The sequence below is a fragment of the Heptranchias perlo genome, chromosome 7, assembly GCF_035084215.1.
Source record: "Heptranchias perlo isolate sHepPer1 chromosome 7, sHepPer1.hap1, whole genome shotgun sequence".
In the NCBI taxonomy this organism is placed as follows: domain Eukaryota; kingdom Metazoa; phylum Chordata; class Chondrichthyes; order Hexanchiformes; family Hexanchidae; genus Heptranchias; species Heptranchias perlo.
The window spans coordinates 54,208,012-54,234,709 of NC_090331.1; the positions used below are offsets into that span (position 1 = coordinate 54,208,012).

General features: G+C 40.0%; 1 protein-coding gene across 6 annotated transcripts in view; it reads right to left on the reverse strand.

Moving 5' to 3' along the window:
* atf2 (activating transcription factor 2) overlaps positions 1–26,698 on the reverse strand; it is a 75,767-nt gene that overhangs the window by 18,817 nt on the left and 30,252 nt on the right. For 5 of the 6 annotated variants that reach the window (XM_067987582.1, XM_067987581.1, XM_067987583.1 and 2 more), the window contains 3 exons: positions 20,190–20,365; positions 19,113–19,227; positions 17,476–17,583 (listed from right to left, as the gene is read on the reverse strand). In XM_067987582.1, coding sequence (XP_067843683.1) covers positions 17,476–17,583; positions 19,113–19,227; positions 20,190–20,365 — 399 coding nt within the window. The remainder of the gene's footprint in view (positions 1–17,475; positions 17,584–19,112; positions 19,228–20,189; positions 20,366–26,698) is intronic. The other variant, XM_067987586.1, reaches the window with a different exon arrangement.

A 26,698-nucleotide genomic window follows, 5' to 3' on the forward strand; every position in this document is an offset into this window, starting at 1 on the left:
AGTTTCCCCACATGGCTGCTCATCTTGCTGTATTCTTCAGGCAGATGGGCAGAAGTAATCTAAACAATACATCTTAATGACTACTGCCAAAGTCACTGCCCGACAGGTCCACAAGAGGTACAATTTTAGCAAAGGAAGGTGATTGTATCATTTTTCCCTCCTAATGTGGACTACATTGCTTCAACCTAGTTGGGAACTACCTCAACCAAACCAAGTGTAAATGGTGAACCTGAGTGACAGACAGCTCTGGTCTTCAAATACTGGTACATATTAGCTATAACCTAGTTCCTAAGTAACGTGGTTTATTCTCTATTCATTGTAATGTAGATGCAATATTCCCTGATCTGCCATTTTTTCTGACTTTAGTAACAAGTAACAGTATTAAATCAGCATTACAGGTAAAGTTAATTTCCAGCTCCAGTACAGTTGATTTCCCTTTTGAACAAACAAAATTTTGAAATATAAAAAATAATTTTGCTCAATGAAGGTTTTGCCTTTCCAATGTGCCTATTTGAATCAAAATAATGAACATTAGCTTCAAGAGAGTACTGTTCTTGAAACAGTCTGTAATGAAGATTTTAAAATAAAACCTATGGTTTGATAAAGTATGTAATACTGGACTAAGATTCATTTTGTTTATTTCTACAACTGAGACATGAAATATCAAAAGTTTAAACTGCAATCATTTGTGCGATTACTTTGTCAGCTTATAGCTTCTCAGTAAATTAGATAACTGAAAGAAGAGTTGAAAGTTTATTAGCCCTAAAATCCCACCATATATACCTAATTATTATGAGGCATTTGTTGATGGCTTGTTTTTAATATTACATGTCTAAGGATTTTTTTTAAAATTCTATATGCTGCATATTTAAATTTGCACATAAGATATCTTTTTTAAATTGGTCATATCAAGGATTCTGTTCACACAAAGAAAACCATGTCATCCAAGTGAACTTAAAATAATCATGAAATTGTATCTCAACAGATTTTCTGCATTGAATTTAAAAGGATGTCAAAATTAAATTTAAAAATTCACATTCAAATGGCATTCCACATAATGTACAACAATTTTATTTTTAAACATAAACCTGTGATAAACATCATAAAATTAAACTTTTTAAATAAATTGTTACCTCCTAATTTTTTGTTACTACAATGAGTAAACAGTGGGAAAACAACTAATCGCAACTGGTGGCTAATGATAGTAAGGCATTTCTAAAAAAAATGGAGTAGCACTGAAACTGAAGATTTTCTACAACCGCTTAGCCCTGCTCACAGAGAATATGGGGGAAAATCACTAGTAAATGCGATCTGTGCTAAAATAAAAAAAACGGGGTTCTTATCCCTTGATGCGCAGAGCAGTGGTGAAATGATTGACAGCCTAGAACATGTAGCATAGCTATACAAAAAAAAAGCTTTAAATTTGTTGCAGCAAATGTTCCATCCGAATATCTCGAACACAAAATGGATTTAAATTGCACTTTATTTTGAAACTAGAATGGACAACACCATGTAGTATGAGTTGCAAATCAAGTATCAACAATAAAGCTTGCAATTGAATTGAATTTGAGAGTGTTATTCAAGTTGAGATTACTTTAGGAAATACTTTAGAATTAAATTCAAAAGCATAAGTGGAGTCATGCAGCTTTAAATGACAAAGCCTGCAGTACTTGCCAGACCCCAAACGTATATTTTTCAGCATTAAACTAAAGTGCGAAAAGTAAAAAAAAAGTTAAAAGACTACTGTTTTCAGTTGAATCATGTTTAACAGATCCTGGTTGTCCAAGACTGTTGATTTTGATTGTTCTTTCTATAGAAACACTTGAGAGATTTGCAAAGTCTTTGTTCTTATTACAAAGTTGACTATTAAAAGTTTTAATTCCTACGTTTTATCAGCCATTTAAAACATGTCAGTTATGCGAAATTGTTAAGCACCCCCAAATCAGTCAATTTATACCTTAACCTTACTGAACAGTGAACTACGTATTTTTATATCTGTAATCTGGTTCTGTTCTTTGTTGCTGCACAGCATCAGCTCTAGCAGTACCAGCAATCATTACATCTGATGACAGTCTTCGGTAAGCTTCACTGCACTACAGCTGTATTAGCTGTCAACTATTCATTTGAATAGACTTTACCAATTTCAGAGTATTCTTTAATTTCATGGATCAAATCAGATTTATATGCAACATAGGATTTTCCCATTCAGATAATATGAATAGCTACCCAAGAATTTTGTCATTAGAATAAAGGTAGTCAAAATCAAGTCAGCAAACAATGTTTTATTTAATTAAAGCTGTGGCATTGCATTGGAAAGAATTTCAGCTCTTACGAAATATATCCTGATATGCTGCACAAATTGAATGTAAAAATAAAAACATCTCAGAAAAAAACTACAAATCCATTTATTTAAGCTTTTAAATGCTAGGAGATATAAAAAAGCTCATTATACACGTACTAAAAAAAAAGATATGCTTCACCTACTTTCCTTATGTCACCTAACATATGTAGTCCCTGTACAGTGTCATGTGTAGCCCAGCAGTGCAAGCAAGCTTTAAGAGTTGCAAGCGAAGCTACAGGGATTGTTCTCAGGAATGGATGAGAATGAAATGCCCAGAAAACAATTGAAAACAACTCTGTAAATGAATGAATATTTCAAAATGTTCAACAATTAATTCATTTTACACCATGCCTGATTTTCTTCTACATTGACTTCAATGGAAAAGAAAATCGGGCGTGGTGTAAAACTTGCTGCTGATTTGCACTACTGGCAGTGACCAATTTCACCCCCACTTTATTTTATCACTGGGTAAATATAATTGCATGATTAGCTTTAAAATTTTAAAACAATATGAAAATCTAAATTAGTTTGTTTAAATTCTGATTCATGCAAACTGTAGTCAATGATTTTGCATGGTCAGATCTGTTATCTTCTTACCACCCTCTGCCACCCCCATTGGCTATAGCTATTCATATTTATTCATTTGTGAAGTAGAATTCCTAGAGGAACTGAAAGCTGTAAAAGGAATACAAGGATATCGCTGTGAACACCTGCTAACACTCACTAATACTTTACTGTCACAACACTGTACATTTTTGACAGCAGCAATATCACGTGTCCGCTCCCATTGGATTATAAAAATCATTCTACAATTACAGATTTGAATACTGGAAAATGAAATTTATAGAAATGCCACAACTTATTCAAGTTTTTATTTTCTTGTTTTCTGCTAAATGATTTGCACTGCAATATGATTTCTAAATGTTGAACAAGTAAAACATTGATTACTTTGATATTAATATTTTACTGCCTCAACCAAGTAAAATATTTTTAAAAATAAACTACCATATAGAACAAATACATACTGCAGATATTTGCTATTATGTAATAGTGTACATTATGAACGCTGAAAACTTCTTCATGGCTTTATAATTCTCCCCATCCCCCAAAAATGACCCATTCACCTCCCCTTGCCACAACTGTGTGTATAATTCTGATCGTACAATAGACACTAAGTGTCACAGTATGCAACAATTTTCCGAAGGATAGATCTGAAAGCAAAATTAGTAATTGTCAAAAGAACACAGTCAGCTGCCACATTTTGTATAAATTAACAAAATGTAATTTGGGGGAGGGAAGGACTTAAAACATACCATTAGCTACTAATTTCAACAATTTTTTAAAAATTAAACATTTTGTCTTAGTTAATAAACAGTAATTCTTAATATGGATCTCAGGTTTAAAATGATAGTAACGTTTTGTTGCAATAAGACTGTATTTCAAAGCTGTGATGAAGACCTACAGAATATTCTTTATATTATCTTGCAATTCTATAAATGTTCTGATTTAGGACAACATTTAGCTAAAAAGGTAAAATAAATACACAGGAAAAGAAATCTATAGTTTAACAGCTATTTTGGACTCAATTGCTGATTTTACACTTCCTCGCAGCCAAAACAGCATAATGTATGCATAATATAAAATTATTGATGAATATATTCACACTATCTTGTTTCCATTTATGTATATTTTGCCTCTATTTTTATTAGTAGTCTCCTAATTAAAAGGAGCAGTAGTCAGTAAATTACTAGTCAGTGAAACACACATTATATTTATCCGCCTGTCCAATCATATAACTAATGAGAAAGCAGGCCACGCAAATGCTCCTCACATTTTAATTTACCTTTTTATAAAGCTTCACAAATGAATACACTACCATTTTCTTGAGTAACAGAGCCTCTTTTTGGTGGCACAAACCTATCTGTCAACAGAATTTGCTCAGTATATAGTTCCCCACTAACCAGACAGCTTACAGAAAAAGATATTAAGCTCCTGAAACAATCCATGAAAAGTCAAATCCATATTTCATATCTGCCATAAAAACTCATCAGTGTAATAACCCCCCCTTCTCTTGGGTGTTATCCTACCATCTGCTGCTATATTACTTATCTTTATTTTGCAACTAATTAACAGCATAATCTTCTAAATTCAGCAAGTTAATTATCATTATTGTGGTCTTTGCAGCATCATCAGTCCTTCTGAAGCAGTGTCTCTCCACCCCCAGAGAATGTGTGTAAATGAAGCAGGTTGGGAGAGGGTCTGTTTCCTTGGAGCAGGCTCATTAGGTGTTTGCTGATGAGCTCGGCATGCAGGGAAGCAGGTCACAAGAATTCTGCTGAACATGAGGTTCCATACTGGGCTCAGTCTGCTTAATGTATGTTTTTGAACCTTTGCCAAGCTGCCCTCTGTCAGCTCTCTCTAGAATGTACCCTACAGCAAACACTGTTGGCTGCCCACTGTGTGCAAAGCAATTCCTCAGTTTGTCACAGGAGCCTTTATGTATAGACATCTAGGGGAGCAATAGCTGGTTATAACTAAAACAATAACAAAGCATTTCCCTAGGCAGCTTAACAGTTACATCTGCAAATTCTTAATCACCTAATAAGGATGATGAAAAGTCTACAGTTGATAGCAACACAGTACGTACATATGCAACGTTAAATGTACGTTCCTAAATACATATTGTATAAACCACTAATACAATGCTAACTACCTCTATCTAAAAGACTTTCAATTGTTAATGATATCTGTTTTGCTCCTGTTCCTTTGAAAATAAAAAAATGTAGTCCTTAACAATTGAAGTGTTTCAGTCCTCAGTATATTGATAATACAGTCGCAATGCTAGCTCTACATTCAGACTTTGACACTTGTAAAACTGCTTCAGATTAATCTTCCTTCCAAACATGACCAAATCTGTTGTCTTGCTCCTACCCCAAACCTCTGGCATGCTTTGTAGTGTTTGGCAACAGATGGATTTTGAATGAGATGGGAGATAGTTACAATATTTGGGTGTTATACCAAAGAGAATGATGTGCAATCAGCAGCCCTGAGTTACTCTTCCAGCTGCCTCTGTCCCAGAGGTGTAGTCAAAGGCAAGGTTATGCAGAGATGTGTACTCTTTTTATCCCCGGGGCGACAAATTGGTGAGCATATGAAGCAACAGCTGCTTTGTTACCCCAAGGGATCTGGCCAGGAAATGACTGCCACTCTGCTCCTTCATAACTTCTTGACATCCAGCTCTACCTCTCAACATTCTTGGATGAGCCAACATCTTAGGCCAAGCACAAACTTTATACCTTTGCCACCAAATCAATAACTCTCTCAGGCTGAACCATAATGTTTGCACCTCGGCATGCTGTTCAATCCTGAGCTTTGTTGCCAATCCCATATCCTCTCCATCACAGAGACCCCCTAATCCTTATCTGTAAACATTGCCCACCTCCACCCATATCTCAGCTGAACTTCGCTGAAACCATCATTCATGCCGTGATCATCTCCAGACTCGATTACTCCAATGTTTTCTTGGCCGCTCTCCCATCCTCCGCCCTCCATAAACCAGTTCATCCTATCCTGCACCAATTCCTGCTGAGCTGTGGTACCTCTCCTTGCTGACCTACTTTAGCTTCCCAAATTTAAATTTCTCCATGGCCACACCGCTCCTGATCTCTGTAAACTCCTCCAGCCCTACAAACTCCCCCCTCCCCACCCCCATAACTCTGTTCCTCTAACTCCAGCTCTTTGTGTATCCCCCTCTCCCTTTGCCCCACTATTGGTGGCCGTGTTTGAAGCAATCTGCTTGATGCACTGGCACTGAAGATGTCTGATAACCTCACTTCATAATATTCCTTGTCATTGCAAACATAACAGTTAACTGACTTGAATGCATAAATGCCCTCAATGTCACCTTCAACAACCATGTATGAAAAATAAAATTCAGCTCCAATTTAGAACAATTACAGGGCCATGATTTTAGGCAAAAACTATTAAGCTAAAAATACTAACAGCACATAAAAAACAGTATTTAGTAACTGTTTGTATTTGTAAAGATTCCTCCTACAGTACATTAATGGGGTAAAAAAATTCAGCTGATAGCACTAGAAGAGGGTATGTATAAAAGCAAGCACAATACTTGTCTAAAATCTCTTACTCTTAAAAATCCATGAATATTGTTTTATTTTATCCAGCGGACCAGATTTGGTGACTTAAAGCGATGTATAAGTATCCATAATATACCAGTGTTGCATTAACCTATATTTGGATTTGCAGTATCCTTTCTGTGCCACAATATTAAGTATTAATCCTGATGCATGCTGTAAGCAAAATAAATATAAGTAAATCCAATTCAATGAACATTGAATACATTATGCAAAACTGGATGGCACAATGAGTTAGCAAATTATCCTTTCACCTCTAGGTCTGAATACAACCCAGACTAACGGAATTCAAAACTCATCACTCCGCCAGCTGTCAATATTATGTTTAAAAAGTTATGTCTATCTCAACACTGTTCCTAACGGCACAGATCTACAGCATAAAACTAATTATAATTTGGGACAGATTTGCACTAAATTGATAATCGCATGCAAAGAGCACATAAGGATGGTTGCTGTGGAAAATTGAAATTACTGAAGTGGGGCAAAATCTCTTAAAGAGTAAAAGTATATTTTTGGATCGCAATAAATGGACTTATACAATGCATTTAGCCTGTTTTGTACATGGCCTGGCAGTGCTTAATGTTGATACTTGGTGCCCAAGATGGAAAACATTATCCATCACTGATGTTCTTTACCTCATTAAGCGCAAGGATACTTTTTTTTTAAAAAAGAGCACCAGTTGATATCCCAGGAAGAGGCCACGGTCAGTGGTTACATTGAGTTACATAGAATTACATAGAATGTACAGCACAGAAACAGGCCATTTGGCCCAACTGGTCCATGCCGGTGTTCATGCTCCACATGAGCCTCCTCCCTCCCTACTTCATCGAATCCTACCAGGATATCCGTCCATTCCTTTCTCCCTCATGTGTTTATCTAGCTTCCCCTTAAATGCATCTATGCTAGTCGCCTCAACTACTCCATGTAGTAGCGAGTTCTACATTCTAACCACTCTCTGGTTGTTAATTGTATTCATGTGATTTAAATCAATTAGTGTTAATTGTATTCAGGTGGTGTATCAATAAGAGCGCTTATCGAGGGTGTGGTGTGGGTAACGTGGAGCTCTGTGAATAAAGGCTTGGAAGCAACTGACGACCAGGCTCTAGTATTCTATCCTTCAACAACGAGCTATCCAGTTTAGAACACTGGGTAAAGAAGTCTTTCCTGAATTCCCTATTGGATTTATCAGTGACTATCTTATATTTATGGCCCCTAGTTCTAGTCTCCCCTGCAAGCGGAAACATCTTTACATACACACTATCAAACCCTTTCGTAATCTTAAAGCCTTCTATCAGGTCACCCCTTGGTCTTTTATCTAGAGAAAAGAGCTCCGGCCTGTTCTATCTTTCCTGATACGTGTATCCTCTCAGTTCTGGTACCATCTTAGTAAATCTTTTTTGTATCTTCTCCAGTGTCACTACATCCTTTCTATAATATGGAGACCAGAATTGTTCACAGTACACCAAGTGTGGTCTAACCAAGGTTCGGTGCAAGTTTAACATAACTCCTCTGCTTGCCAATTCTATCCCTCTAGAAAGGAGCCCCAGTGCTTGGTTTGCCTTTTTTATAGCCTTATTAACCTGCGTCACTACCTTTAGTGATTTGTATATCTGTATCCCGAGATCCCTTTGCTCCTCTACCCCATTTAAACTCTTATTATCCAAGCAGTATATGGCCTCCTTATTCTTCCTACCAAAATGCACCACCATACGCTTACCTATATTGAAATTCATTTGCCAATCATATGCCCATTCTGCAAGTCTATTAATGTCTTCATGCATGTTGTCACATTCCTTCTGTGTATTAACTACACCCCCTAATTTGGTGGCGTCCTCAAATTTTGAAATTGTACTTCCGATTCCAGAGTCTAAATTGTTTATGTAAATGGTAAACAACAGTGGTCCCAGCACCGATCCTTGTGGAACACCACTTTCCATCTTTTGCCAGTCTGAGTAAATACCTTTAACCCCTACTCTCTGTTTTCTGTTTTGTAGCCAGCTTGCTGTCCATTCTGCTTTTCTGTTACATCTTTGACTAAGGATTCCATTATTTGAGCAAGGGTTGTCTGACCTGATCAGTTCTGGGCATGGCAAGTGCAAGCCATGGGTGCAGACAGGGAACAAAGTTGAGGGTTAGGCAGGACCCTTCTCAGGACTGGGTCAAATACAGATAATGGTGGGTCTGGAAAGAAGGTGCAAGCCACAGCTAAGATTAGGCCTCAGTTCAGTGTGGACTTTGCGATTGTGTGGGGAGAGTGCAAGCCAGGGAAAAGTCTGAAGTTAGATGTGGGAATAGTGTGGTTTGTACTGGGCTGCCCTTTGTGGCAGTGGTTAGGATGGGAATGGGATGCCTGAGTTCCGAAGTGTTCCAAGATCGGCCATCATTAAGGGGTTAAACATGGCTGCTGCATGACCAGGCCCGTGTTAACAATGACCAACAAATTGCATTTATGTCGTGTCTTTAACATACAAATGTCCAAGACATTTCACAACTGGGTGTAAGGAAAAATGGACACTGAGCTGCAAAGGAAGACATTACAAGTGGTGACCAAATATATTACCAGGGAGCAGCAACCAATGAAAATAGGTTACCGAGGATCAATAACAGGAGATTTTGTGGTCAAGTGACTCTCAAAGGTAAACGGGTCAATAGAAATGGATGGGCAGACACAGAAAGACCGATATTCAATTATCAATACTATTATTACCAATAAATACTAATACCATGGATTGCTTATGGTGAGTCAGGCGATATGGTGAAAATGAAGAGAGAGCTGATAAGAGACTGTGGATAGTGGTAAAATGTTTTTTTGACTGTTTGCTGGAAATATTGAGCCAAATCAGGAGAAGTAGATAGTAGTGAAGTGTTCTCTGGCAAAGAGAAAGTCATTACAGAATTATTGTGCTATGGAGTCAATAGAGCTAATTTTGCTTTCAAATACACCTGGGAACACTCAGTTGTCAGGCTCAAATGAGGGGGAAAAGGCAGTGACCAGTGATGTCCCCTTTATGTTGCCCCAGTGTTTCCAAACCTTCTTGATGAATCTACTTGATTTTCCTCTCCCAACACCAGAAATGTACCCATTTTGAGTGGTGCCGAGAAGAAGTGGGCCTTAGACCCTCTGCTCAGACCCTCTCCGATTGGAGAAGGGCAGACAGCTAAGACCAGAGCACCTGAGAATTTTTTTTTCTTTCAGGGACAATGATCAGCATTGGAGGCTTCTGGATGTTGTTTTTGGCAAAAGCTCCTATGCCAGTGGCCATTCCCACGGCTGTATTTCCACCCCTGTTCCCAGGTATAATGCCCTGCTGGGGGCAGATATGCACCAAGGGCAAGTTGGAGGTTGGCATCCATTTGTAATATATTAAAAGTCATATGTTTAATGCACAAAATAGTGCAGTTTGCTGTCCCCCTACGTTTCAGCACCAAGTGACCTACACACTCTCCTTTTCTGCCACGCCACTGTGCCTTCTCCCAGTGGCTGAGATGAAGAGTAGTCACAATAGGTGATTGCTATTTGCTTGCAACTGAAAGCAATCTCACCATTGGATGCCTGCTGACACCTGGGTGAAATTTCATGAATTGGCATGTAAATGTCTTTATCACTATAAACTCACCTTGCCAAGAAAAAAGTAGCAAGGCACAGGTTGGTAATAAAAGAAATCGTCTACAATCCAGTAAGTAGTTACTGTGCCCAGACTTGTACTGTGCCCAGACTTGTAACATCAATATAAGGTCAAATCTCATTGCTTAGTCATTATATAAAATTCAAAACATAGCTCCCCACCAGCAACCATGGTCAACATATGAGGTAAGATGGAGTATAAAATTAAAGTAAATGGCTTATACAAATGCCAAGAACAGTGGTAATCCAGCGGACCGGGAGAAATATAGAAAGCGACAAAGGGATGCAGAAAATATTCAGAGCTGCAAAAAGGGAATACGCAAAAAGATTGAAAGTAATATAAAGCTAAAAGTAAAAGTTTTTATAAATATATTAAGAGTAAGAGAGTGGCTAAGGGCGATGTGGACCCGTTAAAGACTGTCGTAGGTGATACTCCAACCATCTTCAGCCAGAAGTGCCGAGTGGATGATCCATCTCGGCCTCCTCCCGATATCCCCACCATCACGGAAGCCAGTCTTCAGTCAATTCGATTCACTCCATGTGATATCAAGAAACAGCTGAGTGCACTGGATATAATAAAGGCCATGGGCCCCGACAACATCCCGGCTGTAGTGCTGATGACTTGTGCTCCAGAACTAGCCGCGCCTCTAGCCAAACTGTTCCAATACAGCTACAACACTGGCATCTACCCGACAATGTGGAAAATTGCCCAGGTACGCCCTGTCCACAAAAAGCAGGACAAATCCAATCCGGCCAATTACCGCCCCATCAGTCTACTCTCAATCATCAGCAAAGTGATGGAAGGTGTCGCGACAGTGCTATCAAGCAGCACTTACTCACCAATAACCTGCTCACCGATGCTCAGTTTGGGTTCCACCAGGACCACTCGGCTCCAGACCTCATTACAGTCTTGATCCAAACATGGACAAAAGAGCTGAATTCCGGAGGTGAGGAGAGAGTGACTGCCCTTGACATCAAGGCAGCATTTGACTGAGTGTGGCACCAAGGAGCGCTAGTAAAATTGAAGTCAATGGGAATCAGGGGAAAAACTCTCCAGTGGCTGGAGTTATACCTAGCACAAAAAGGAAGATGGTAGGGATTGTTGGAGGCCAATCATCTCAGCCCCAGGACATTGCTGCAGGAGTTCCTCAGGGCAGTGTCCTTGACCCAACCATCTTCAGCTGCTTCAACAATGACCTTCCCTCCATCATAAGGTCAGAAATGGGGATGTTCGCTGATGAGTGCACAGTGTTCAGTTCCATTTGCAACCCCTCAGATAATGAAGCAGTCCGTGCCCGCATGCAGCATGACCTGGGCAACATCCAGGCTTGGGCTGAAATGTGGCAAGTTACATTCGCGCCAGACAAGTGGCAGGCAATGACCATCTCCAACAAGAGAGAGTCTAACCACCTCCCCTTGACATTCACCAGTATTACCATCGCCGAATCCCCCACCATCAACATCCCAGGGGTCACCATTAACCAGAAACTTAACTGGACCAGCCACATAAATACTGTGGCTACAAGAGCAGGTCAGAGGCTGGATATTTTGCGGCGTGTGACTCACCTCCTGACTCCCCAAAGTCTTTCCATCATCTACATGGCACAAGTCAGGAGTGTGATGGAATATTCTCCACTTGCCTGGATGAGTGCAGCTCCGACAACACTCAAGAAGCTCGACACCATCCAGAACAAAGCAGCCCGCTTGATTGGCACCCCATCCACCACCCTAAACGTTCACTCCCTTCACCACCGGTGCACCCTGGCTGCAGTGTGTACCATCTACAGGATGCACTGCAGCAACCCGCCAAGGCTTCTTCGACAGCACCTCCCAAACCCACGACCTCTACCACCTAGAAGGACAAGGGCAGCATGCACATGGAAACAACAACACTTGCACGTTCCCCTCCAAGTCACACACCATCCCGACTTGGAAATATATCGCCATTCCTTCATCGTCGCTGGGTCAAAATCTTGGAACTCCCTACCTTATAGCACCATGGGAGAACTTTCACCAAACAAACTGCAGCGGTTCAAGAAGGGGCTCACCACCACCTTCTCAAGGGCAATAGGGGATGGGCAATAAATTCTGGCCTTGCCAACGACGTCCACATCCCATGAATGAATTAAAAAAAAACTCTAATAGCCAACGAGGTAATGGCAGATGTAAGAAAAGCATTATACAAGCTTTCTATATAATATTGTTAACCTTGTTGGGAAAAGCATTATGTTTGTTTTTCCTGTGAACAAAGACTTTCTCTTATTTAAAACAAGCTTTTGGGTTACTTTGTGAAGAGAGGGCCTCTTTGAGTAATGAGATCTGGTGTCATACTCATCTCCTGTTCATAACATGGGTAAAGGGAGTTATCCATACTTTGGTACTAGTGCGAAATGCTTTGGACAGAGATAAGAGTTCTTGAAAGGTCGGAGGCAACTTATCATAAGGGAGGCTATTGATGTCAGGTATTCTGTTATCTGAGATGTCCAGGGAGTCTTTATATGCATAGACCCTGAGCAGTTTTGATAAAGGGGGTTCGAGTAATGTGAATAACAAATTTTTAAAGACTGAGTCATGGCTTGGAGACAGAGAAAGCGGTTGATGTTTGCACATGGCCCATATAGAGCTAATGTGTCTAAAAATGTATACAAGATGAAAACGTCTTCGTATTGATTAGAGCGTTCTCGGAGCATGGCTGGACCGCTCGACTAATCAAGACCTTGAAAAGTGCACTTCAAGGCCTTGGACAGTGATAAACTTTGTCAGGTTGTATTCCTCTTAGAATGTTTAATTGTACTCTTGTATTTTAACATCTTTGTTACTTACTATAACTTCTTAACAAAACTATTATACTTTGGAACAAAACACCTTGCAGCCTTTTTGATTAAAGACTAAACCCGTAAAATAGATTACTCACACATTGGCGCCCCAGCAGATTTATTAAATGAGTACTTTGTATCCATTTTCACAGTAGAGGAATAGGATAAAATACCAGTGATAGAAGGGAAATTAAAAATAAATCAAGTGGAGGAACTTATTAGATTCAATATAGGTAACAAAATGGTAATGGAGAAAATTATGGGATTCAAAATAGATACATCTCTAGGACCTGATGGCTTCCACCCCAGGGTATTAAAAGAAGCAGGTGAAGGAATTGCAGAAGTGTTAGTCATAGTCTTTCAGAGCTCTCTTGATTAAGGAATTGTGCCACTGGATTGGAAATTTGCCAATGTCACTCCATTATTTAAGAAGGGCAGGAGAGGGAAAAACAGTTAACTATACAGGCCTGTCAGTTTAATATCACTTGTGGGGAAGTTACTAGAATCTATCATTAGGGATAAAGTGACTGAGCACTTGAACAAGTATGAACTGATCAGAGAGAGCCAACATGGCTTTGTTAAGTGTAAGTCATGTCTGACTAATCTAGTTGAATTTTTTGAGGCGATCTCTAATAAGGTGGATAAGGGGGCGTCTATGGATTTTATCTATATGGACTTCCAGACAGCATTTGATAAGGTTCCAGATTAGTAGCAAAAATGAGAGCACGTGGAATTGGAGATAGCCTTTTGACTTGGGTTGGAAATTGGTTGGGAGGTAGAAAACAGATTGGGAATAATGGGTATGCACTCTGATTGGCGGGATGTGACAAGTGGTGTTCCCCAGGAATCTGTTCTAGGGCTTCAACTTTTCACCAGATTGATTAATGAATTAGATGAAGGATTGGAGAGTTGTATATCCAAGTTTGCAGATGACATTAAATTAGATGGGGCAGTAATTAGTACAGATGGAAGCAGGAAGTTGCAAGGGGACATAGACAGATTAGGTAAGTGGGGAAAACTATGGCAAATGGAGTTCAATGTGGGCAAGTGTGAGGTCATCCACTTTGGACCCAGCTTAGTGCTGAGAAACTGCCTTTGGGTCAGGCTAGTGTGGGTGAAGGGAGAGGGAAAGGGGGAGGAACGGAATAAAGATTGGGGGGAGGAATGCAGAATGGAGAGGGGTTGGGTGGGGAAGGAGAAGGAAAGGAGCAAAGCAGGAGATGATGTGGGAAGATGTGGCGGTTGGGAACGGAAAGGACAGAGACAGAGGATAAAGGAAAAAGATATCGGAAGAAGATGAGTCAGGAACAGGAAGGCAAAGGAAGAGAAGAGGTGGGGAGCAGTAAGAAAGCAAGAGGAGAGGAGATGGGGCGAGGGGGCTAAGGTTCAGATGCGGGTATGTTGCAGGTAGGGTGAAGGATGATAGAATTCACTTTCCTCCATCTATGTACTCCAAAATACCGTCATATGCTAGGTCTACTGCACAGGTCTCGTCTACCCGTCCATCACGATCATCATGAGCAATACAATGGGAGATATCCAAGCGATATAATAAAAACAGCATGACTGGCATTCATTTTCTGTCTGTCACACAAAAGTTTCACACTCAAATTGAAATATAAGGAAATAAAGGCAGTCACTTGGAAACTCTTCAGGAGCAGAAAACATCTATCAGAAGAGGAAGAGAGAGGCAGGGCGGAGAGGAGAGGAGGGAGGGCCAGAGAAGGAGAGAGTGGGAAAGGTAGGGACAGGCAAGGGAAAGGGGGAAAGGAAGGATGGGATTGGAAGTGGATCCCTTGAAGAGTATAGAGATTGCCGGAGTAGAGTTAAGAGAGAAATCAGGAGGGCAAAAAGGGGATATGAGATTGCTTTGGCAGATCAGGCAAAGGTGAATCCAAAGAGCTTCTACAAATACATAAAGGGCAAAAGGGTAACTAGGGAGAGAGTAGGGCCTCTTAAGGATCAACAAGGTCATCTATGTGCGGAACCACAAGAGATGGGTGAGATCCTGAATGAATATTTCACATCGGTATTTACGGTTGAGAAAGGCATGGATGTTAGGGAACTTGGGGAAATAAATAGTGATGTCTTGAGGAGTGTACATATTACAGAGAGGGAGGTGCTGGAAGTCTTAACGCGCATCAAGGTAGATAAATCTCCGGGACCTGATGAAATGTATCCCAGGACGTTATGGGAGGTTAGGGAGGAAATTGCGGGTCCCCTAGCAGAGATATTTGAATCATCCACAGCTACAGGTGAGGTGCCTGAAGATTGGAGGGTAGCAAATGTTGTGCCTTTGTTTAAGAAGGGCGGCAGGGAAAAGCATGGGAACTACAGACCAGTGAGCCTGACATCTGTAGTGGGTAAGTTGTTAGAGGGTATTCTGAGGGACAGGATCTACAGGCATTTGGAGAGGCAGGGACTAATTAGGAACAGTCAGCATGGTTTTGTGAGAGGAAAATCATGTCTCACGAATTTGATTGAGTTTTTTGAAGGGGTAACCAAGAAGATAGATGAGGGCTGTGCAGTAGACGTGGTCTACATGGACTTCAGCAAAGCATTTGACAAGGTACCGCATGGTAGGTTGTTACATAAGGTTAAATCTCATGGGATCCAAGGTGAGGTAGCCAATTGGATACAAAATTGGCTTGACGACAGAAGACAGAGGGTGGTTGTAGAGGGTTGTTTTTCAAACTGGATGCCTGTGTCCAGCGGTGTGCCTCAGGGATCGGTGCTGGGTCCGCTGTTATTTGTTATTTATATTAATGATTTGGATGAGAATTTAGGAGGCATGGTTAGTAAGTTTGCAGATGACACCAAGATTGGTGGCATTGTGGACAGTGAAGAAGGTTATCTAGGATTGCAACGGGATCTTGATAAATTGGGCCAGTGGGCCGATGAATGGCAGATGGAGTTTAATTTAGATAAATGTGAGGTGATGCATTTTGGTAGATCGAATCGGGCCAGGACCTACTCCGTTAATGGTAGGGCATTGGGGAGAGTTATAGAACAAAGAGATCTGGGAGTACAGATTCATAGCTCCTTGAAAGTGGAGTCACAGGTGGATAGGGTGGTGAAGAAGGCATTCAGCATGCTTGGTTTCATTGGTCAGAACATTGAATGCAGGAGTTGGGATGTCTTGTTGAAGTTGTACAGGGCATTGGTGAGGCCACACTTGGAGTACTGTGTACAGTTCTGGTCACCCTATTATAGAAAGGATATTATTAAACTAGAAAGAGTGCAGAAAAGATTTACGAGGATGCTACCGGGACTTGAGGTTTGACTTACAGGGAGAGGTTAGACAGACTGGGACTTTTTTCCCTGGAGAGTAGGAGGTTAAGGGGAGATCTTATAGAAGTCTATAAAATAATGAGGGGCATAGATAAGGTCGATAGTCAAAATCTTTTCCCAAAGGTAGGGGAGTCTATAACGAGGGGGCACAGATTTAAGGTGAGAGGGGAGAGATACAAAAGGGTCCAGAGGGGCAATTTTTTCACTCAAAGGGTGGTGAGTGTCTGGAACGAGCTGCCAGAGGCAGTAGTAGAGGCGGGTACAATTTTGTCTTTTAAAAAGCATTTGGACAGTTACATGGGTAAGATGGGTATCGAGGGATATGGGCCAAGTGCAGGCAATTGGGACTAGCTTAGTGGTATAAACTGGGCGACATGGACATGTTGGGCCGAAGGGCCTGTTTCCATGTTGTAACTTCTATGATTCTATGAAGTTGGAGGGTAGGTGGGGAGGTGAGGAGGTGAGGGGAGGAAGGGGATGGGAGGGGAGGAAGGGAAAGAGTAGGTGAGGAAGCAAGAAGGGAGGGGAGGAAGGGAGAGGGGAGAAAGGAAGAGAGAAGATGGAGGTGGGGAGGAGGAGTGGAGGAGGGTGGGAGAATAGTAGGAGGAGGGAAAGGGGAGAGCAGAGGAAGAAGAGGTGTTGGGGAGAGGAAGGAGAGAGAAAGAGGAGTGGGAGGAGAAGGGGAGGGAAGGAACTGGAGAAGGGGAGGTGAGGAGGAGGGGTAGGAGATGGAAAGGGCAGATGAGAGGAGGAAGGGGGAATATTAAAATAGCTCTGCCAGGCATATCAACCTAGATCCCAACCTGAAGCCAATTTTTAAAATACAAGATTTGCTGTCACTGCGTTTGCCAACTGGTATGCCAACACATAATAATTAAAGCACTTGTTTTCATGTTTAAACCAGTTTCAGGCCAGGTCCTCATATTGACAGCCTGGAAATTCTCGAGATGGGGCTTCAAAGACCGTGAAAATGCATCAAAATAAAAAATGAAGAATATAACCAGCAAATAATTAAAAGTGACCAATATATATTTCATTAACAACCACAAAAAATAGCGTCCTACATGATGGGAACCAATTGTAAAGGGGATTAAAAAAGGTTGCTGATTCTCAATCATACTCTTTTTTGGGTTTCTGAATATGTTTCTTTGCACTCTTGATTTTACATTGAAGTACTGCAAAAAGACATTATAAACTCATACAAGTAGTAACATAATAAGTTCTACATATATATTTTTTTCTTTTTACCAGTTTGGCTTCTGACTGTAGAGGTTGTGGGGAGGGAGGTTCAATGTTGTTGACCGGAGGACCTGGAATTCCAGGGATATTAGGCACCATGGTGACAGGCCTGATAATCTAACAAGTAGAAAATGGAACAGTATAAATACAATAGTCAACAATGCTTTAACAACAACAGCAACAACTTGCATTTATACAGTGCTTTTAATGTAGAAAAATATCCCACGGCACTTCACTTTCAGACACAAACATCTGCCGTGCCAAAGAAGGAGATTTTAGAAGAGGTAACTAAAAGTATTTCAAGGGAAACGGAGAAGCAGCGAAATTTAAGGAGAGAATTCCAGAGCATAGGGCCTAGACAGCTGAAGACATGGCCACCAGTGGTAGGGTGAAATGGGGGGGGTGGTGGAGGATGTGATGCACAAGAGGCAGAGCTGGAGAAGCAGAGTTCTTGGAGGGTTGTATGGCTCAAAAAGTTTGCAGAGATAGGGTGGGCGAGGCCATGAAAGGATTTAAACATGATGATGTGTGTTTTAAATATGAGGCATTAGGGAGCTGGGAGCTCGTGAAGGTCAGTGAACAAAAGGGTGATTAGTGAGTGGGAATTGGTGCGGGAGCGGATATGGGCAGCAGAGTTTTGGATGAATTGAAGTTTATGGGGGGAGCAGGATGGGAGGCCTGCCAGGAGAATATTTGAATAGTCGAGTCTGGAGGTGACAAAGGGATGGATGAGGGTTTCAGCAGCAGATGGGCAGAGTCAAGGGTGGAAATGGGCAATGTTACAGAGATAGAAGTGGGGTATTTTCAGCTACAGCTTCTCTCAGGCTATTTTTTTTTTAAGAATAAGTAAATGGCAACAACACTGATTTTATAAGCCTTACAACACAATGTTTCCTTGCAAAGATAGAAATACTGATTGTGAGTGGGTTTTCATACTATTCATTTACTTATTTATTTAAATATTAAAATATTCAAATGCTCCATTCCTCTGATTGTTGCCTTTTATTCACCCACCCCCCTCTCTTCATGCCATCATTAATGGTAGAGCCTTCAGCTGCTTCAGTCTTATTCTCTAGAACTCTCTCCCTGGACTTCTTTGCTTCTCCACCTTTAAAAACCTCAAAACCCAAACATTCAGCCAAACTTACTGTGTTTTATCCTAGTCTCTCTTTTCCCAGCTTGGCCATCATCCGTGAAGTACCTTGGGCCACTTTTTAAAATGTTAACAGTTCTATCTAAGTTCACGCTGCTGTTGTTAATATTTACAACATGTTTATATGTCTAAGCATAGTCCAAATATATATACATATTACACTTATTAATTCATGTTACAAATTTTTCTGAGTCAAGTCACAACAGCCAATTTCTGATTAAACAGTTGTTTAATGTTTTAAAGATTTTTTAAAAATAGCTTCAGTGTATCTAAACTTAGTGTGGAGGATGTCCTTATGTAGCTGCTTACAGAACATTATTGCCATTAGGGAAATATGAAACTAGTTTGCTTCATATAGTCACACACAAAGATTAAGCAAAGATCACACCCCTCAATGAAGTACAGATTAAAACTGGTTAACAAGTGTGATGAAACATAAACTGCAGAAATACAAAAGATTAAAACAACATTCAATACGTTTTCTTCCACTTACTGGAACTGTTGTATGAATACGGACAGATGAGTTTGTGATTGACGCAGGAATAGTGACAGGCATGGTCTGTCCATTAGGTAGCTGTAACAAGAGAGGAACTGAACCAGATACTGGTCTAAAAATAAGCAAAATTTTAGAATGACTGTAACTGCAATTCTAATGAACATTGGAAATAAACATTATTAGAAAACATGATTTTAAATGTTAAAACTCTACAGATAAAGCAGTTCAATTCTAACTGAAATCAGTTGTATAGTATAACAAAGATGTACCTACTCGCCCTCACTTCCCAGAATTTCTAAATTATGTCAGCATCAGTTCAGGTACAAAATCATACATTTGCTCAAATCTTTAGCTTTCTCTTAAACTATAACTAGAGACAAATTCAAAACAAAATTCCAAAAAATAACTTGCATTTATATCGTACCTTTATCACATCCTCAGGATATCCTCAAGCACATCACAAACAAATTAGTACTTTTAAAGCACAGTCACTGTTGCCATGTTTGTAAGCATGGCAGTTAGATTGCACACAGCAAGATCCCCAAAACAGCAAATGAAATCAGTGACCAGCCTTTAGTGGTGTTCAATCAAAGATTGTTGTCAGACACCAGGAGAACTCTCTGCCAAGGGATCTTTTACATCGAATTGAACAGGCAAACAGGGCATCAATTTAAGGTCTCATCCAAAAGACAGCACCTCTGAGAATGCAGCATTCCCTCAGTATTGCACTGAAGTGTCAGTCTAGATTATGCACTCAAGTCTGTAATGGAGTTTGGGCCCACAACTTTCTGACTCAAAAGCAACAGTGCTACCAACTGAGTTAAGCTGACATCTTATTTTATTTTTTATTTCAAATTTCTAACATTTGCAGTTGTGTTCTTCTTATCTCAAGTAATTTGTGAGGTGCTCATTGGGTCATTCTCCGTTACACTATAATTAAGAGGCTTTCAAGGATAGTCTTATTTATATGGACAATCAGATGTTGAGGCCATAATTAACCAGTGTTTAACAAAACCATCATTTCTACACCTAAAACGAACAATGTGTAATAAAATAAATCACCACAACACTTACACTATGTTTCTGTTTGTTGATGGAGTTTGTGTGATGACAGAAGTGGAGGTTGGAGATGGCAAAGCCTGTTGAATGACAACACTGGTTTCAGAATTTGCAAGTAGCACATTAGGAACTTGTAATGATGCCGGACGAATAGTTGATACAGTTTGTGCTGTCTGTTGTAATGGGGCATCCTGTATCAAAATTGAAAGATGACATTAACAAGTATATATGTAACTGAGTTTTAATAACACTAGCAGCTCTCCTATGCTGTTGTTAATTGTGAGTTGGAGGATAAGATATTTTATCCCCTGTAACATACAATATATTATCAGGTCCACTAATTCATGGTAATCCATGTCAGTAGAGGGAGGAGGAGAGAGAGGGGGAGGGGAAGGATGAAGGGGAGGAGAAAGGGAAGGAGGAGGACAATCACAGGGGAGGGGTAGAAGAGGAGGGGTAGGAAGAGCAGGAAGGAGGACAGGGAAAGGGCAGAAGGAGGAAAAGAGAGGGCAGAGGAGGGAAAGTGAACAGAGATGGGGAGGAGGAGGAGGAGGAGGTCAGGGACAGGGAATCAAAGGCCTCATGGGAGAATGGGGGGGGGAGGTGGGGTGTGTTCCCAACTACTCTCCACCAGACCATGGATCCGTCCACCAGTGCTTTTTTTTTGCTGTCGGGGTTTGAGCATTAGATGAAGTCAAGACACTGTGGCATTGGGAGCGGCTACGTGGAGGAAGTGTCAAGGCTTGAGGAGTGTTTAAAGAGCCCGATCTCAATGCCTATGTGAAGTCCATAGGCTAGGAAGGGCTTTCTGTGTTGAGGGGGGCGGGGGGGCGGTCTTAGGGCAGGCAGGAGGGGGCAGCGGATCATAATGGACGTGGGATTTTTACATGGGGGCTACTTTTCAGCTGTAGTGCAGGTATGCTTGGATAAATAAGATCCATATTAAAAATTAACTTGAAATAAATGATTCAGCTTCACACATTTAAAAAAAAATAATAAATCTATTGCTGCAGGGTCAGAAAAGGCATGATGAGTTACATGGCCAGTTTGTAGTACCTGGTTTTGCTTTCCCAACCTAATAATACATGACAGGTCTTTTTTAACACTGTATGGTCCTATCACACCTACAGATGTACCTGATACTGCATCCAAATATGGACGCTTTTAAAATGAATTTTGCCATAGACAGAGCCTGATATAGGAGTGTTCAATGTATATCGAAACTGAATGTTGGACCCACTCAGCATTAATGCTTGTTCAGCTATCAATATATCAAAAGTCTTAAATCTATGCATACTTCCTGTCAGCTTTTTCCATTAGAAATTCCTTTGTCCATATTTATAATGGAACTGTCTAAGCAAATGTGTCATGCTGTAATTGCAGCACCACTACTGGCAAGAGGATGTAATTACAGCATAACAAATTTACGTAAGCAGTTTCCATTATAAATCTGTATATAGGAATTTATAATAAAAGTAAAGAATGTAGGACTTTAAAACAAGGACTGAAGTGAGTGCAAGATAAAAGACTTTCAATATATTACTACTAGTAAATTGCCTGTGGCATTGTCCACGATCAGTTGATGAATTAAAGTTATTTTTTTACATATACTTGATGACAACCAGGCTGGGAGACTTCAGAAACTTTTTCCACAGAGCCATCTAGTGGCCAGAGCCTGTAACTACATTGTGATAGTTGACACAGTATTGACTGGGAAATCTTGTCAGCAATTTACAATGATAATTGTTAACACAAAAGTGTGACCAAAAATGCGGACAATAGGAAGTAAGGTTTGTGGACAGGATGTGGGATTGTTTATAACTAGGCCACTTCAGAGGGCATTAGGGGTCAAGCACATATTGTGGGACTGGAGTCATGTGTAGGCCACCCTTCCCTGAAGGACATTAGTGAACGAGTTGCGTTTTTACAATAATCTGGCAGCACTGAAGGTAATTTTTCCTGGTGTTAGCCCATAAATTATCAGATTTATTGAATTCAATTTTACAACTTTCCATAATGGGATTTGAAGTCACAACCTCTAGTGCACATCCTAGGTTAGATTTTTACTAATATATTATAGATGGTAACACTGAACAGTTTTTGAAGTAGCCAATAGGGAGCAAAAGATTAACTTGTTAACAGGATACAATGATCAATTTTAATATATTTTCCACGTATTTTTAAAGATATATAGCATCCTTTTGCTGAACCATGGTTTGCGGTCCATCAATTTTAAAGCCATTAAAATCAACCATACAATCAAAGCAAATCAGTCTCATTATTATAGGAACATAGGAACAGGAGTAGGCCATTTAGCCCCTTGAGCATGTTCCACTATTCAATGAGATCGTGGTTGATCTGTGACCTAACTCCATATACCCGCCTTAGCCCCATATCCCTTAATATCTTTGGTTAACAAAAATCTATCATTCTCAGATTTAAAATTAACAATTGAGCTAGCATCAACTGCCGTTTGCAGAACAGAGATCCAAATTTCTACCAACCTTTGCATGTAGAAGTGTTTCCTAACTTCACTCCTGAAAGTCCTGGCTCTAATTTTTAGATTATGTCTCCTAGTCCTAAACACCCCAACCAGTGGAAATAGTTTCTCCCTCTCTACCCTATCAGTTCCCCTTACTATCTTGAAAACTTTGATCAAATCATCCCTTAATCTTCTAAATTCCAGGGAATACAACCCCTAGTTTGTGTAATCTCTCCTCGTAATTTAACCCTTGGAGTCCAGGTATCATTCTAGTAAATCTACACTGCACTCCCTCCAAGGCCAATATATCCTATCATAAGTTTCAGGGGAATTTCGTCAAACATGATGACAACTGCACTGTTAACTGCATTTTTTTTACTATAAGTATTGATTTATTTACTAAAAGTTCATTACATAACAGGCAACAAAACTTGTGAAAAGCACACATAGATGATAGAATGTAGTACATCGATTCAATACCTTAGGGCACAATAGCTGTAGTGGTCTGAATAATCTTATCAAAAATGTCAAATTTGACTGAAAAAAGCTGTAATTATTTGATATGTAGATTATGTATCATTTATACAGGGTGATAGACACGGTCCAACACGACAACCAGAAACTGGCTCCGTTCACTAAATTAAACCATGCCCGTTTGAGTGGTTAATTCTCATTGTCACCTGCAAACTCCCAATCTATCATCCCCATTGTATTAGCTATTGAATGCTGCATTTATGTTGTTTTAATAGCAAATGTGTCAGGTCAACACTCTATTTCTAGTGGCAGTGAATCATTAGTGGGGCAGAGACTACTCAAGGTGATAGCTGAGTTCAGAAGTTGATTTCCATCATTTTGGCTCTAGTTTAACACCACAAGCCAAACAGATACTCCAGAATTCACAGTAAATCATAACACAGCTCAATACTGATTTCAAACATATTTGGACAAATCTGACTCCGTGGTTAAGCAGAAAACAATACGCTGGTAAGTACACACTATGTGTGCATGATGATAACGATACGCCAGGATCCTCTGAATCACTGAACGGCATCATAATTACGAATGTGCATGCACATGTCGCATAACATTATGCATCACCTGCAGGCACCACATAGCTCAAACAGCTGGAGTGCTTTACATACTTGGAGAAATTACCTATAAAATGTCATTTTTTTTTTTGCTTAAGGAAATAACAGACAGGGAAGGCTGGCAGTATGATTTGTGTGAGCCTTCTCTGGAGTACTCCTTTAAAAGTTCACTACAAATATATCTACTGCAGAACTAAATAAACTGCTTTTCTGTCTTTAGAAGGTTAGGTGATTCACGGTAGAAGTAAAGAAAGAACAAACAAACTTGAATTAATACAGCACTTTATCACATCTCTCAGAAACATCCCAAACCCTTCACATAAAACAAATTACATTTTTCAGTCACTGTTGTTATGTGACCAGCCATTTTGCACATAGTAAGATCACACAAACAGCAATGAGATCAGTGCCCAGTTAATCTGTTTTTGGTGATGATATTTGGGGAGGAATGTCGGTCAGGGCATCACGAGAACTTCTTACTCTTCTTTGAATATTGCCGTTGTTTCTTTAGTGTTCACTTGAGCCACCACAAAGAGGTGGGATTTTGGCTTAACAACAACTTGACATTATGTCACGCCTTTAACGTAGAAAATTGTTTTAAACACTAGGATAACATTTTAGGTCAGCAAGGATAGGGGTGAAAGGTGATCAGGACTGGTGCAGTGTGGGATATGGGTAGCAGTTTTAGATAAGCTGAAATTTACGGAGGATGGAAAATAGGAGAATGGCCAGGAAACATAAGAACATAATAGGAGCAGGAGAAGGTCATACAGCCCCTCAAGCCTGCTCTGCCATTCATTAAGATCATGGCTGATCTTCTACCTCAACTCCACTTTCCTGCCTTATCCCCATATCCCTTGATTCCCTTAGTATCCAAATATCCATCGACCTCAGGCTTGAATATACTCAACGACTGAGCATCCACAGCCCTCTGGGGTAGAGAATTCTGAAGATTCACAACTCTCTGAGTGAAGAAATTTTTCCCCATCTTGGTCTTAAATGGCCCACCTCTTATCTTGAGACTATGACTCCTAGTTCTAGACTCTCTTGCCAGGGGAAACAGCCTCTCAGCATCTACCCTGTCAAGCTCTCTAAGAATTTTATACGTTTCAATGAGATCACCTCTCATTCTTCTAAACTCCAGAGTATATAGGCCCATTCTACTCAATCTCTCCTCATAGGACATCCCTCCTATCCCAGGAATCAATCTAGTGAACCTTCATTGCACCACCTCTAAGGCAAGTATATCCTTCCTTAGATAAGGAAACCAAAACTGTACACAGTACTCCAGGTGTGGTCTCACCACAGCCCTATATAATTGCAGCAAGGCCTCCTTACCCTTACACTCCAACCCCCCTGCAATAAAGGCTAACATACCAATTGCACTGAAAGTATTTTCTTGGGCACCTGATAAAAATATGAAAAAGACTAATTATAGTCATTCATTTTCATTTTCTGATTACAATAGTTAATGTAAGTGAAAGGCACAACCCTCTGTATGATTGCCAAATGTTTCCATGGATTTATGTTGTAATAAATCTCAGTCTATGTACAAAAAAAATGTATTTACTGTACAGCTTGATCATTTTTAATTTCAATAAACACCTCAATAGATTAAAATTTAACAATGAATTTTAGCATTCAAATTTTGTATGACAATCTTCTTACAAAGCAGAAATGTTTCATACCACAATAAAAAAGTGCTTTTTTTTTTAAACAGGAAAATTGTAGGCCTTCCTACCTTTTGGTTGATGTTTCTGACTGACCCACTAGACCTGTTGGAAATTAAAAACTGCATTGTTTCAGAGGGACAGTGCGTGATGGGTAGCAACTCAGAAAGTGTGAAGTAAACTCAGTCACCGTCCAGTTGCATCGAGTTCTGGTCGCTTTAATATTGTGCACCAGTGTAGCAGAACATAGGTTCATGCTTTCAATTCCCCAAAAATGAAATGCCCTATCTCTGTATACTGTTGCAGTGAGGTATCAAATGAAGATCAGACAAAATATGAAAGAAGCAAAAATCATCCCTCCCTTCCTGCTTTCTCGGACTACTAAGTGGCTGCTTATAGAGCCGGATTGGCAAATGGCTGGGAGTAGGTCAACTACATCCTTTTGGCCAGGATGTTGAGTATGTTTTGCAGGTAGATCAGGAGAGAAAACAAAATATTCATTAAAAAATGATGTTGTTACTGAGTTACAAATACATAGTATTGCATAAACATCAGTCTTTTTAATATATTTTAACTGTCTACAAGACCAACAAGCTGGTTTAAAAAAAAGGGTTGAAAATACATGGCAGAAAGCACATTTCATTATAGCTTGTTTTCTGAAAGAAAAAATCTTGAATATAATCTTACAAAATACAAAACATGCTCAAAGCCAATACAAAACATAAAGAAAGCTTCAATTTCTAGAATGTTGCAATGGCCAATCATTTTCCTGCACAATAGTGATCTTGCAGCTACTGGTTCGGCTGTCTTAACTTTGAACCCTGTGGCTACTGTCATTTACAGGAAAACAGAACTTTCATCTGGACCAGAACTCCTGCAGCTGGAGGGTGACTGATTTTATTTCTCATCTTCTGAGTTCCTTCCCACCACACATCCTTCTACAGTTAGGAGTGTAAGATAGTCTGGGGTACCGACTCTCAATGGCTGTCATCAATGCACCCTGATCAGCTATAAGGAGCTCTGATTCAAAACAACTTTGAGCCATTTTTCTTCCCTCTCCCTGAAAATATTGAATATCTCCCTTCTGCTTGGTTCTTCAGCTGGGGCCCTGCTGAGAATGGGCAAAATTCACCTGAGTCTGAGTGACAGTGGGTCTTGAACATGTTCACTGTTCTGGTTGTGACTAAAATAATCCTCCTCCACCAGCTGCCAAAATATCTAACTGGAAATCAGATTTAATATAAATACAGACAATATTAACCAAACTAATCTAAATGACAACTT